The sequence below is a fragment of the Atractosteus spatula genome, chromosome 6, assembly GCF_055471065.1.
Source record: "Atractosteus spatula isolate fAtrSpa1 chromosome 6, fAtrSpa1.hap1, whole genome shotgun sequence".
Classification (NCBI taxonomy): Eukaryota; Metazoa; Chordata; class Actinopteri; order Semionotiformes; family Lepisosteidae; genus Atractosteus; species Atractosteus spatula.
In genome coordinates, this window is record NC_142711.1 from 56,163,981 (window position 1) to 56,179,594 (window position 15,614).

Here is a 15,614-nt window from a genome sequence, read left to right on the forward strand (position 1 = left end):
TGTGCTTCCAGAGTGGTTTGTGCAGGGGAGGGGTTGTTTTGAGGGGCGTGGGGGGGGGGACCGAGAAAGTAATGATCTCGGTGACCTGAGCCTCATCCCGGGACAGTGTAACAGCCCTGGTCGGCACGGCGCTTTGAGCTGGGGACAATGGCGGAGTCCGTGTTCTCCAGCCCGCAGACCCGGAGCCCGAGCGGGTCGTATCGCTCCGAAAAAGGTTTGAGTCTCCTCACCACCAAGTTTGTGTCCCTTATGCAGGAAGCCAAGGACGGCGTGCTTGATCTCAAAGTGGTCAGTGTTCCTTCGTTCGCTTTTGAGTTTCACCAACGTGTACACCGTACTTCCTCTTCTTGTTGCCTTGGACGAGCCTGTTTTTGGTTTCCACGTAGTGTGTTGCTCCCACAGAAGAGCCCTATTTTGGTTTTATTCGCTGCTGTGGGCAGTTTTCTCATTCAGCGTATTAAAGCCACCCATGGTTCAGTCAGCAGCTCTGTTTTGATCTGCCTGTTATGTTTATTTTCATTCCAAGATGGTTTGCCCATGGGCTCCTTGTTAGTTTCAATTTAATGTCCAATCCCGAAGATCCCAGCTATGTATTTTGTCAATTCATTTATCGAACCCTTGAGTGCTGCGACTGAAATTCGTTTCCATTTGACATTTACTTTCGCGACGTTACGATTTTAAATCTGGCCATAGTGGGCACTCGCTCACATCCATTACTCCTGCTGAGTGGCACAGTTCAAGAGACGGAAGGAGTAAATACTGTATGGACCTTTCTTACAAAAGACTCAACCGATGAATACAGGCTTAGATTGGCTTTGTACACGAGTAATTGTAATCATGGTCATTATTAATAATAGTAAATTGCATTAATTTACTGTTCAGTTAATGTAGGGATTTAGTAAAGTCCGAACTGAGCTATGATTATAATGAGCATAACATACATAAATACAATCAAAAATAAGAACAATCTTCATATCGCTGTTGTAATATATCTTATCACAATGAAGCATAAGACTTTTATGCAATGACTAAAACATGTCTGAACAGATCTTCCTTCTGAATCTTATTAAAGTTATTTTCCAAGTACAGTACTGTAATTTTGAACAATGCCTGTGTACTACATTGACAGAAAATGAATTTTCTAGAGGAATGTAAACTCATTGTTCATGAAAACACTTTAGGTTTATTTGCACATATTTAAAATACTTTTGTATTTAATTAACAAGACTCCCCATTCATGTTTTTCCAATGATTTTTATTAATTAAAGAAAGGACTTTAGAAACGTTTTTAAATGTATTGGTAATGATTGATGGCAGCAATAAATACATGTACATGTTTTTCAACACGAAATTATATGGGACCATTAGTATAAATGGAATTGAATAAAGGATCACTTTGCGTTCCATATTTTCTGTCCAGTATTATTCTGAACATTCATAGAACACTTTGTTTATTGTTTGATTTTTAGATTTACTGTTTTTAAGGAATGCTTGTTTGATAACTCTGGGTTTAGTGATTGGCTGTGTTTAGGTGAGAAGTGTAACCTTTTCAGTGGTTTTCACTGGACCTAATTATTTATAATGCAGTAGGTAATCAAAATTATTTTCTGTAAATTAAACTTGTAGCCAAACAACTGGACAGTATAATTAAAATAAAATAACTTTCAATTGAATTCGAACTTAAATATGCCATATAAAACCAAAAATGGTCCCTGAGACTTAAGCCTTACATTCTAATGTTCCAGTATTATAACCTTCATTATTAAAATTTAAAAGTTAATATAAATAAATTATGCTGTAAAACCATTCATTTTGTGTTTTGGTAAAACATGTCCTTTCCCAGAGAGTAACTATATTTCCTTGTCTTGATAGCTTTTATTAATACAGTAGAATTTTAACAAATACATTAGAGTACCCTGTTTGTTTTGTTGTGTCGCAATGGGTCAGGGCATTTCTGTAATTGTAGTTTATTTGTATTACAATTTTACTTAGAATGATTGTTACTGGTCACGGCACACATAGTTTTCTTATTCATTCCTGACCTATTTTTCTACTGTGGGATTGTAGTTCTGCTTGTACAGCTTGTTATTTAAATGAACAAGTAAAGGTTTATTCCATGCTGAAAAGAAATGAAACTCATCATTTTGGCTGTGGAGCCTTCTTCGGGTACCACACCCGAAGAAGGTTTTACAGCCGAAACATTGCATTGCTTTTCTTCTCTTTTTAGCATAGAATAAATCTTTACTTGTTCCCTTGCAGCCTACGCATGCTGACGCAGCTCCCTACTTGTTATTTAAATATAAATGCCTACTGTGGTGCAAGAGAACCCCAGTACAGTTATTCTAACAGGTCATCCTAAATGACCTGTCATTTAAAGATCAAGAGCACTTCAAGTTATTGATCATTTAAGGAATGTTTCAAAGTAGAGAACTCTAGTCCTTGAGGGCTGAAGTATATTCTGAGTTTTATTCGAAATTATCTTTAATTATATTGTATAATTGAAGATACCACCTATTTAATTGATCAATTGATCAATATTGGATTGGGGTCTTCAGGACCAGAGTTGAAGAGCCCAGGTCTAGAGTATAGTCTGAGCATCTCTTGACAGGTTATAGGGGTATTCTGGTTTTAGCCATAGGGACTGTTTATTTTGATATATTTTGCTTTTTATTAGGCAGCTGACAGCCTTGCTGAGTGGCAAAAGAGAAGAATATACGACATCACCAATGTGCTTGAGGGAATTGGCCTTATAGAGAAGAAGACTAAGAACAGCATTCAGTGGAAGTAAGTTAATGGCATGGAGGGATGTTGTTTATAGTCACTGAACATTCCCTGAAAATCCTTCCCGATGCACCATTCCCAAAATTGATTTGTTTACTGAGATAATATTCTGTAATCATGTTTATTTTGTTCCTCACACTGAAGAGGTGTGAATACCAGGTGCAACACCAAAGAAATTACAGACCGGGTACAGTTTTTAAAGGCTCAGATTGAAGAACTGGAAATGAAGGAAAAAGAACTGGACACTCAGAGGACCCTGCTTCAGCAAAATACAAAAAGGATCTTGGATGATCCTATGATCAACAGATATCCTTTTTTAAAATAGGTGTTGAGTAAATATTGTAGGAGGGAAAATATGGGATATAATCATAGGAAAAAACAAAGTACTTAATATAATGCACATTAGTTTTAGAAAATGCAAGTCAGCATGTAATATATAAGGTAGTTAGAGCAAATTTTCAAAGAACATTGTAAATTGTATTTAATATATGGGGGGCTTTGTTTAATACAAAACTTCACATCTTGTTTTAATGCCCTTTGCATATTGTCTATAACAGACTGTGGAATGATGTTCCAGATATCCTGCAATTCTTCCAAGGTGCTTGACTTGCATCTGCATTATCCATGTAATTCCATATGGGCTGGGATGTTTGTAACAGAATCTTGTGGGCATCTTTATAAATTTTCCACCAGCATTTTTGCATTCCAAACAATTTTCACTGCATAGGCTTCACTTGGGGTCACTTTCATGTAGAATCCCTATCCTATCAGAAATAATGGCTACTGTACACTTTGGGTATCAAGTTATTCACGGTTTTCCATTTCAGGAATCTGGCCACTTTGTTATATGCAAACATTCTGCAAATCTTCTGGCCACAGTCGTAATGCATTTCTTATCAGCCACATATTGAGAAACATTCATGTAGTTTTGAAACCTCCCGGGAGGATAACTGGTATCATGACCATTTTCTGTGGTGGAAATAATTTGGTAGCTGCAGTTTTATAAAGGCACCTTAAAGATATTCCTTTTCCTTAACATATCAAACATTTGCTTATGTGACGCATGATGATATCTGTAATGCCTTCAGTGGTGAGTATATCTTTTTAAATGTCATATTACAAATATATAAGGGGAAGGTTATTTTGATAAATACATTTTAGATTTTGGTATTCATCTGAACCATACATGCCTTTGTTTACTGGTTGGCATTTTCATTAAAAAAATAGTATTGGCAATAATTTCTGTTATATACTCTTGATTTGAAATAACCATTTTTTGGTGTTTTTTAAGTCTGGTCTTCTGTGCTTAAAACTAAAAAGGATCAAGATTTTAGTGTATGATATTCCTTTAAGTCCAGTTTTATTGATTCTGCAGTTTTGTAAATGATGTCTTGTACATTGTAGAATTTTAATATAACAACCTGCATTTTTTAAATTAAAATTCTGTGTATTCATTACTGTTGTTTCTTGTTAAAAGAATTCTATTAACAGTTATGTACGCATAATTTTCTAAATCCATTTTCACTTTTTCCTAGAATCCTGTTACAGAATCTTATTACCATACAGCCAATCCTGTATAAAAACTGCTAGTTCAGTTTTTAGTATCATTTGGTAGGACACTACTCTTTAGTATAGTCATTTCTCTAAGCATTCTAGAAGTAAGATGTGACTTGGTCTAATATTTCTTTGGTTTTGTCACACCTTTTTAAAAATTGATGCTACATTAATAGTTTTAAAACCATTGGATTTTTATACCTATTGTGATTGGGAAAAAACTGTTTAGATGTTGAGTTAAAAGCACTCTTTAAAAAAAAATCTGACAAATATTACATTATATTGTTATATAGTTACTGGTTTTTTTAAATCTATCCATTTCTACCAGTAAAGCCATGTGCCAGCTTAATGCCTGCCCATATGATTGAAAAATAATTTAAATGGTTTATGAGTATGTGTTTTCCCCATGCTATGAAGTAGTTAATATTTTGTCTCCTTTTGTGAATGGGATGTATTAGATTAATCTTATGCTTAAGCATGTTTGTCATACTCAAATCAATATTCAGTTTTTTATAGATATAGCAAGCCTATGATGATTTTGCCATAGTTTGAGGCTGCTCATTTGATGTTTTTAAAATCACTTCTGTACATTACGGAGTGCTAAAAGCAAGTGTTATTGTCCATAATCACTGTAATTTGGATTACTTTTCCCAAAGGTGACACACTGCTGGCTGTGATTGCTCCCTCTGGGACACAGTTAGATGTGCCTGTCCCTGAACCGGTACGTAACAACCTATAATGGTAATTTATTAATATATATTTTATCTTGTGAACACTGCACTCAGAGGAATTAGGTTCTTTCCAAGAAAGATTGCCAGTTAAGAAAAACCTTACATACTCTTGTGTCTTGAAAATTGTGGTAAAGTGCTTTAAATATATTGTAAATTGAAAGGTCATGTAATTTCTTAAATTTGGACAATAGAACTTTGCAGCCCATCATCCTGATACTGTGGTATCTGTTTTGAACATTTCTAGACATGTGGAAAATTGTAATAATATTGCATAACACGGAGTGGCAGGTCAATTACAGTCTTACCTTGCATCTAATGAGCACTTTGAACCTTTTCAGTCAAGCCTACACTGATTTTTTTAATTAACACTTTAAGGTAACGATTTTCTGATGGCTTTGATTCTAAGTCACTTAATGTTTTTTTCTTTCTGTAACTGCTACCAATTACAGCATGCTACTGCATCTCATGGAAAGTTATCTGGGGATAATCCCTTAATTGGTTTGGCTCCTTTTTGTCTACTAGAAGCTAATTTGTAAATCTTTGACAATTCAAATCTGATGTTATCCCACTTGATCAGGTTGTTCCGCAAGGTTCTGCGCTGGGACCTTTACTTCCTAGTATTTACACATTACCTCTTGGTCATGTCATTCATCGAGATGGATTTGGGCTTTCACTGCTATACTGAGGATACTGAGGTGCAACAGAACTTTAAACTGTCATGTGACTGAGGTTATGCTCATAGACTTCCAGCACCAGCTAAACAAAGTTGGTAACTTGAGTGTTGATGGTGCCGAAATAAGTATGTCCAGAATTCCGTAGCTGTACTAAAACTTACTTACCATAAGCTTATCGCTCCATTCTGTAAAATACAGTGGCTCCAAGTGAAAGTCGGTGTTCTCCTGTTCAAGTGTAATGCGCCAAATAGTCCAGCTTCAATTTATCTCGAGGGACTTTTTTTTTTTGCACGAGTATAGTATAGTCCAGCTCTTAATCAGCTGATTCCGGCCTTCTTATTCTACTTAAGACTAGACCAGGTATCCACACAATAAACAGTAAGAGCCTTTTCAGCATCTGTAGACCTCATTGCCCATATCTATTAAGGACACTTACAACTTTTTCAAAATGTAAAGATTCCTCTTTTCACTAAAGTTTTAGTGATTAGTCTTAGTGCAGGTTTCACTAAGTCAGACTGATGTGCTTTACCCCCTTCATTTATTATTGCTTTCCTTGTATATTGTGACCATGCATTTGCAGTGTTTCTTATGAAGTGCTCATAATTGAATACATTATTGTAATTATTTTTATTTTTTATTTTTATAAGGGTCAAAATGGCCAAAAGAAGTACCAGGTAAACTTGAAGAGTCAGACTGCACCCATTCAGGTGATGCTGTTAAACAAACCCTCCAGCTCCTCAAAACCTGTGGTTTTGTCTGTCCCACCACCTGATGACCTTTGTGTTGTTCCAAGTCCACCAACCACACCAGCCAGTTTGGAGAAGTGCCACTCTTTCATTCCTGAGCATACAGTCCCTTTACAAGAACAGTACATGACATCTGGAGTAGACTTACAAATCGGTATGTGCATTTCTTATGTATTCTGATACCAAAGGACTATTTGTATTTCCTTTTTCAAATGATAAATTTAAAAAAAGTGTCCTAAGTTTGCTTATCAGATTTACTGCTGAGTGCGTAGGAGGTAGGGTAATAATTTGTTAATGAAGTGCTTTCTGTGAGTGATTATTTTCACACCAAAATTATCCTGCAAGTGAAAGTGGCAGACATGTCTACTTTCTTTAGCTTCTTATATTTTAAAGGGTTGTATAAATAAGTGTGTAAGTGAAATTGATTAGCAATATTAACTACCATTAATGAAGATAAATTGATATTCATTAATCCTAGAATATATACTGTAAACAAATTGTTTTACAGTTTGTATTACTCTTAGCTTAGTGAATGAAGTGTCAGTGCTTACACCATCAATTGTGCAAATATGGTACAGTTCTCAGTATTATCACTAGGGAAAAAATGAATAAACTTTTTCTTTCTTTTTAGACTGCAGTGTCAGATCTGGTCCATGTTTAACGATACCAGTTCCTTTAACTGCCGCAGGCAGTAGAACAGAAAGTAATGAAGATATTCAGCAGATTAATGCAGCTGATCTGCAGACCCTACTTCCCCTGGATGGAGGCAGTATGCTAAACATGACCACTGTAGACCAGAGCAAAGAGGAAACTGAAGGTAAGACAGGTTCTGCACTTCATGGAGAACACACAGAAATTAAAGCATCACACATTCGGTAGTGTTTGTTGAAATTAGTATTTGTTTTTATTTTCCCCATCCCAAACACTGTTCATGTTTCTTTATAGATCTAATGTCTTTCCCCCTTTAAGCTCCAGAAAACATGCAAAAACATAACTTTAATGGATTGCTTTTACTAAAAATGTGATACTTCCCTTGTGATATGGACATTTCTGGTTTGCGCCTTGTTCATGTTAGCAAACATGAATAGGATCTGTGTGGCAAAAAGCCACAGAGGACAGTTACCTCCTTATAGTTGTTGGGTATTACCTGTTACTTTACTGAAGAATAAAATGCAGTCATGCTTGCAGGTGTTGCAAATGTTTTGTTCAGGGTTGAAGTTTCTAATAAACTTGTTATTCACTTTTACTACACTTATGCCCTCGGTATGTAAAATAATTTAAAAAATGGCACACTTGACTATTTCATCTGTATTTCTGATTATTATTTTAGGGCATTGTTAACCATTTCTATGTGCTATGTCCGAACAGAAATTGAAATGTGATTTTTCATTAGAGTGCAGAGATCTAATGTAAAAGAAACATCCATTACATCAGGGATATGTGATCCAGGGATATTGATCTTACTTTACAATTTAGATTTCAGTCTTAGTTTTAACCAGTCGTTTTAACCTCAATTTGAACAAAAGTTAACTTGCCATTTTATGTGCATGCATTGCAGAGTCCACTGTTGGGGATGTAATACAGGAAATTATGTCTACTGAAGGTATGGATTACAGTATTTATATCGGTGACTGTGGTGGACTGGTGTCCTGTCTAGGGTGTAACCCACCTTGAACCCATTGCTTGCCATGATAGGCTTTAGTTCCTAGGTCTCCCTGTATAGAATAAAGCAATTAGAAAATGGTTTATTTAAAATATGGACTTTTTATGCAATATTGACCTTTGAAAATTTGTAACTAGAAAAGGGGAGGCATGCTGTGCCAATGTGTATTTCAGTTTCAGGCCCTGTTTTCTCTCTTACTCCAATTTAGAAAGAAGAAAATTGAATTGCCTATAAGAACATTATGATTATGTTAATTATGAAAGTGTTCAAGAATTCTTTATGTTAAAATTAGCTGTTTAAACTTTTTTTTAAAGCCAAAACTACTCTGATTTCACAGTCTTAATTTTTGATGGGAAATCTTTTCAGATATATTTAAAATCTGCTATTTGTATTTTATAAGTTCAGTAGCAAGAATGGTCAAATGAAATTAAGATAACCCATTAAAGTGAAATTATTGTGAATATAAAGCAATTAGTGTATATTGTTTTAATTAATATAGTTGCCTAGATGCTCATTTCACTATGTGCTGCCTTAAATGATTGGCTTTGTTTAAGCAAGTTCAAAGCACTATTATTCATTTTGTTTTGAATAATAGACAGATTTTTCAACATTTGATGCATCTTGTATGAACCTTGTTCTCACAGTGTAACCTTAGTAACTATCTCTTACTTCCAAATACTAGCATGCCCTGAAAAAAAGCAAATTCATTGAAATGTCTGACATTTCAGTCTCTTCTAGCACAGCTGCATGCAAATCAAAGAAGGGATATAGTAATTAATTCTGTTGTTGGGGGAGATCTGTATACAATTACTGCTGGTGTAGCCATGGTAGTTAGTAGCTCTGAAAAAATAAGACAAATGCTTTGAAAACTGCATATCCACTTCATTCCACTTTATTTTTATTGACCTCTTCTGAGTAAAATCCCTATAAAAATATTTCCAGTCATTCTATCCAAAATTCCTTATAACTTCTTTATTCCTTTACCTCTATATGTAAAGAAATTCACACCTCATTTTTTTTATCATCTCCTCATCTTATAAAGAAATTCATCATTATCTTTCTTTAAAATATTTTTTTCTTTAGAAGATAAACAGATTTGTTTAATGAGTCTCCTGAAAAACTGACTAATTTTTACTTTTGACAGTTTTTGAATACTTGTATTTAATATAAAACATATCTATTGCTTTGCAGTTTTCCCTTTGCTGCAGCTTTCACCAAATTCAGAGTTGGGATACAGCTTCAACCTGAATGATAACGAAGGACTCGTTGACTTATTTGATGTACGTATTCTTAATTATTAGTTAAAATTATGCCTCGAGTATCATGACTACCTCTGCGATCATACCCTTTCTAATTTGTGACTGATGTGTATAGTGGTATTTATAACATCATCTCCAGTTACAGGGGGTTTTGATTTTTTTGTTTTCCCTTTACAAGTAAAAGCTGTAAAAACCTCTCTACTACACGGTCAGTAAGAAACAAAATAGGAAGTCTTGTTATTGCTTTTTTTAAAAGCTTTTAGTCCATTTGATGATGTTGGTTAGAATTAAACACAATCATTCATTTTTGATTTCTGTAAAGTTAAACTTTAATATTTTAGATTATATGTAAAGTGTTTAATCTTTTGTTTTTTTTACTTTTTAAAGTTTTTTTGCCCTTTTGAACCTGCCAGTCTTTTCTTTCTTTGTCCTTTACGTTTATGAAATCGATTACTGGAACCCTCAAACTTATATGATTTTAATGTTTTAATATTTGACTTTGGGAGACTGCTTCAGAGCACATTTTTTTAGGTCTGAGTGACTAAGTATATTATGTCATTTTAAAGGCCTTTGACAACATCTTTGTTTCTAAGAAGTTGTTTGTGAAATGCAAGATCATCCATCATCTGATTCTGTGTCATATCTCATCCAGATCATATCTCATACTTTTTTCGTTATTTATATACTAAAGCCACGGTTCTCATTTACAGTTCTATCACATTCCAGTTTGTACCTGTCTTTGGTTACTCAGACCTAATACTTCAAGCATGTCTCCCAAACTGTGCTGCATTTAATTAACTTTTAATAAGGTGGAGGATTTGGGTGACCGATTTCATCTGTATAAATCCATAGACCATATACTGTATTTAATGTTCACTGAATAAAGTGCCTTTTTGAGTACTTGTGGGATTGTTCTTCCATGATTAATGGAAACTATTTTCTGTATTTTTTGTACAAATGTAAAATTACACATTTTTAATAGACCAAAGTTTTACATGAAAATGTGAGAATAAAGCATTATATTGTTACACAGTTCATTCTGGTCTTTTTCATCAACTGATTGGTTATAGCTGAGAAAACAGCTGGGTAGTGTCATCCACATTTAGCATTTCAGTAGGCTGAACTCTGGTGACCTAAAGAAAAAAAGTGCACAAAAAACACCATAGGAAAGGTAATTAATCTTTTAGAAGACCACCAATGAGATAACCTCAAATGCTGTCAGAACAACAAAAGACCTAAAGATAATAAAGTCACACTAATATAATTCCTAGTAGTGAGTTAGCAGTCCTTAAGACGGTCAATTAACAATGCAAAATAAGGAAGAAGGAAATTTTAACATGGTTCATTTCAGTAACACCAATTTTCAGCTAACTACAGTGCACTGGCTGTATATTAAATTAAGTTATTTTTGGGTCAGATATTGCAAGTTTTTGTTACAATAACATTCCTATCTTTCTATGATATCTGCAAATCCATCTTATATTTGGCTAGTGAACTGCATTAGATTTTAGTCATCTTTGTATATGTAGAACATCTTACCTGAGTCTGCAGTTTTGGTTCCTGCACTGTACATTTTGACAAATTTTTAACCTCCCTTTGAACATTGGTGAATATTTTGTTTATGTTGTCCACTTTTTCATTTTTACAAGCATTAATCTGAGAAAGCAAGCAAACAACAATGTAAATAATACAATGAATGAATGTACTCCTTTGAATAATTTCTTAGAATTTATTACTGTATTTTTTTCTTCAGTTTTATCAGTCATTTGAAAAAAACAAGTGGGCTCAGTGTTTTTTGGCTTCTGCCAATGCAGTCTGGTACACAATTGGCCCTTTATTTTACACAAGTTCCCACATTTCCCTAAGTCTTTAACGACAAAGTATGCATACTAACATCTCTCTGAAGTAAAGGATTCATTAGACTCTTTGTTTTATGTTTTGTAAATGCATCACACATTTTGAGCTGATAAAGTTTCTTAATTACAAGAATATTTAATCAAAACTGAGCTCTCACTCAGCTACATCTTTTGTTTTAAACTTGAAATCTTGAAAAAGAACAAGCTGCATAACATTGTGCTTTATTCTGGAAAGCACTAATTGATATCCAAGCATTATGGATCACAAGCTGAAAGACTGCATTTTTGAAAATTGACTGCCTCATGGTACTAAAATTGCAATTAACAGCAGAAGAAAATGTAAAAAAATTGAGTTGTATTAACTGCATTGGAAATGATGAATAGCTGATCCATGAAAAGTACTCTGTCATTACATTGAGAGGCATGTTCCTTGTCCTTTCCTGCAAATTTGTCAAGATCATTAACCTTAGTATGTAGTATTCATGAAAAAAATACTAAGTACATTTCCTCAATTGTAAGACCAAAGAAACTATTTTAGAAGTGTTAGTTAGGCCTCAGATAATGCACTAAATCTAATCTAATGTTCAATGTATCATATTCAATTCTGCCCAGTGCTGTATCATTGAGACAGCACTACTAACATTTAATAGAGAAACGCTGGGATTTATAACACTATGTTTTTATAACAGGGCTAATTTTGTGATTGTAGCCAAATCTACAAGTCTTTCATTGCATGTAAGATGACTGATGGGCTACTTTTCAAGGTATACTGTGATAAAGAAGACATTATCCACAGTACCTAAAAGAGAATGTTGAAACCTGGCTGGGGAAAAGTTTTAATATTGGTCACATTCCATGATGTTTCAATGAACTTGAGTCTACTTAATGCTGTTGTATAATACAAAGTGATTGGATTTGCTTTGATGAAGTGGATGTAGTTCTCTCATATAGAAAGTGCTGTCCACAGCTCTGCACAGGTTTTATTCCTCCTGATTATATTCTCCTGAGATTTTTTCTTTGCCACATCAAACCCCAAAACAAACTGAGTTGACCTGACCTGACTCAACTGATAATATCATAGATTTTTAACTCTAAGCCTTTGGTGGCAGAGATTTGGATTAATGACAAGTAGGCCTTTCAGCCCACTAGACTTTTGTAAACGTTAACGGTTCTAACATGAAATTTTGTCCTTAAAGAGTTTCGGGAATGAACTGGATACAGAAGTTATTAATGATAAAGGTACTACTAACCACTCTTAAAAACCTTTTATCATAAAGTATGTAAGGATCATGATGGGTAGGACTGTCATACAAATTGTATTAATTGCCCCAGAACTTCTGGACTTCACACAAAAGTAGTATTGTGGTTATATACAGTACTGTTCAGATACAACATAAACTAAAACGAGGTGAACGCTTTGTTAATAAAATCCCAAACTACTACTCAAAACAATATTTTTATCGTCTGTTTATAGTTGATTATAGTAATGTTTTTTCCTTGGAATTTTTATAACTCCATAAAGGAGGAAATGGACACGATTTACGTGTAGTGTGGTATTGGATAATTTACACAAACCACAGTTTTTTACAAATATGTTTTTGCTGTATTAAATCTAAATTTATTCTACACAGTCTGAATTTGTAATAATAAACTGGTATTTTAAGAACAATCCATGTCACAGAGTCAACAAATGCAAGTCAAAAAAATACTCACACGTTTTAGGCTTGTGGTGACAGGTTTTGCTTTGTTTTTGTGCTTTGTGTGTTTGTTCGCCACTTGGAAAACGTTCTTCTGTTTCTGACTTTTTGACTTATTTTTAGCCATGACCTGTTAAAAGATTGGAAGAACGCATATCTTCATATAACATGAATGTAACAAACTACATAAGCTAACGTCTCTATCAATTATCAGTATAATACTGCAGTACGTTCATAAAAAGACAGTTATGATGTATACTGCCAGTTCCAACTGTCAGAATTATTTTCAATACTGTTATATTTCAATAATATTACCCATTTACTGAAATGAGAACAGGGAGATGTTATATCCTTGCTGAAAATAAGAAATTGAGTATTTTCCAGCGTGGATACCTTTTATTCTTTGCAGCTCCGTTGTTACAGCTTCCCAAAAATTCTTAAAATAGTTAAATATGAAAGCAGTTATAGAGAAACGTACGCCATGATAGAGTTAATAAAAAATACAGATCCTTAATATAATTTATAAAAATATAAAACACATAAACTTACTAAACACGATCCTCAGAGAAAACGTGGAGTCGATGTGGTGACGTCAACCACATGCGCCAGAATGTCCTTGATCACGTTGCATGAAACAGTTTTCTAGAGTTACAGAGAAAGTAGTTTACAATGTATATTTCTATATCTATATATTTCTGTACTTCATATTGACAAATGTGGTATGAAAAACATATGGGTCTTGTTTTAGTTTCATCTTCAATGGAAAGAATGTTAGGGCAAGGATCTTAAGCTCTCATTTGTGATACGCTTCTTTTTGTATTTTGAGAATGGTAAAAAAAAACTACCACAAGAATCAACTTTGGTAAGTATTGTGTGGTATTTTTAAATGTTAATTAATAAGCACTGCACTGTTAGTAGTTTATCTGGTAGGTCTTGAAAAATATACTGAAACTTTTTTGACTACATATGTATATTTCTGTATATAAGTGAATTTACTGTATTTGCTGCATGGTATTGGTGTATATTGCATGTTAGTTTAAAATTGTGTGTCACTGGTTAAATGTAGCTATAAATTAAGGAAATGGGAAATGTACCTGAAAAATATATTTAAAAATGTATTTCATCCTATAGAAACTTTGAGGTCATACTGTATGTCTGGTGATGTCTATTTCTGCATTGCAGACCTCAGGGGAGGGGCATAATGTTTGTGTAAGATGACACTGTGGTTAAATGCATATTGCTACATCAACACATTGGGGTTGGAGAACCAACAGGTCTAACCTGCTATGTAGTTTTTCAGGTTTGGCTATGTCCCCAATTTTCAGTTAAGTGTCAGAACTCATTCAGTTTCCAACTCAACAGTTCAACCCAAAACAGATTTGATTTTGCTCTCAAGAAATCTCAGGCTGAATGATAATTTAGATTACCTAAAGTATCTAGATTTAGAGAAAACATTGTGTGATTCTTCTACGTTTAAGTATTATCAAAATTGAATACAATATGTACTTGCATTTTTCCCATGAAATTTGAAAAAACACAAACATATAGACTGAGCACTGTAACTACTGATACTTTTTTAACAAACAAAAGAATGTTCATCTGGATACATTGTGTAAATCCTGAATGATTTAAAGCAGTGCAGAACAAGTAAAGGAAATCAAACATTTAAACTGAACAAGGTGAATTATTTAGAACAGTTTTAAAAATAGCAATGTTTATTACGTTACATATGAGGACAAAAAATAAACCCAACTGTATGAAAAAATTAGATAATTTATGAAAGGGCTTTTCCTGAGTCTATTTAAATATAGTAAGAAAATAGTAAGTTGGCCCAGGAGTGTTAATAAGTAAATTAATGTACCATACTGTAGTTTGCCTTCCTTGAGAATCTTGGATCCGGATGAGAAGTATTTTATATTATTTTCACCACAAGGTGGAAACAAAGTCATGTAACACAATTAATGCAGTTAGCTCCTGCATCATCTCACAGGCAAGTTTTCCACTCAGTGGCTATACAGACCAATGGAGGATGAAATGATATTGATCACTAATAACAGGGAATAGCTGAATAAAGATAAAGAAGTAGATCAGAAAGAAGTGGAACCGGAAGCTGAAAGGAAAAGTCCACAGAGAAGGCTTGTGCAAGGCTTGTTCTGCCTATTAGAGTAAAATAAAATCATGAAAGACACAATTTGGTATTATAGGTTAGTTTAAGTCAGAAGCATTAAAAACAAAGGATTTTGTTTATATTCAGTTAAGATGCAGATGCTGATTAGGTTGTTTGGTAAAAATGGAATGTGAGAGGAGTGTATAAGAAGCATCAACCTAAACTTCACAATATGCATTGATGTTTTTATAGAAAAATGAAGTATACAGATAATGGAGATCGATAGTTTTTGTATTGTTTTGACTATCTGATCACGATACACTAACATGTTTCTGTTGCATAAGCACAAAATCATTTCATTAGTGAGAGGGTTGATTTAGTGCAGGTGATGGGGTGATTTATCCTGTTGAATTTAAGCCGAGAAGACAGAAGAAAACGCACAACCACATCCTCCTCTTATAAAGAGAATAATGTGGTCTGTGCTATTGGCATGTTGGTAAAAGACCTCAGGGGATTCAGCAGCAGTGCACCTTGTTCTATTGAACA

At 34.0% G+C, this 15,614-nt stretch overlaps 2 protein-coding genes across 2 annotated transcripts in view; one reads left to right on the forward strand and one right to left on the reverse strand.

The window, feature by feature from the left end:
* e2f5 (E2F transcription factor 5) lies at positions 1–10,441 on the forward strand. Its single transcript, XM_088918483.1, has 9 exons — positions 1–288; positions 2,675–2,784; positions 2,926–3,087; positions 3,828–3,871; positions 4,992–5,056; positions 6,388–6,640; positions 7,118–7,303; positions 8,045–8,089; positions 9,341–10,441. The coding sequence occupies exons 1-9, from the start codon at positions 148–150 to the stop codon at positions 9,448–9,450; spliced, it is 1,116 nt and encodes a 371-aa protein (XP_088774609.1). The 5' UTR covers positions 1–147; the 3' UTR covers positions 9,451–10,441.
* The window catches only part of rbis (ribosomal biogenesis factor), a 7,631-nt gene continuing 2,370 nt past the window's right edge, over positions 10,354–15,614 (reverse strand). Inside the window, exons 2-5 of the mRNA XM_088918485.1 lie at positions 13,511–13,603; positions 12,978–13,091; positions 10,948–11,064; positions 10,354–10,541 (exon numbers count right to left, since the gene is read on the reverse strand). Coding sequence (XP_088774611.1) covers positions 10,473–10,541; positions 10,948–11,064; positions 12,978–13,088 — 297 coding nt within the window. The 5' untranslated portion in view covers positions 13,089–13,091; positions 13,511–13,603 and the 3' untranslated portion in view covers positions 10,354–10,472. The remainder of the gene's footprint in view (positions 10,542–10,947; positions 11,065–12,977; positions 13,092–13,510; positions 13,604–15,614) is intronic.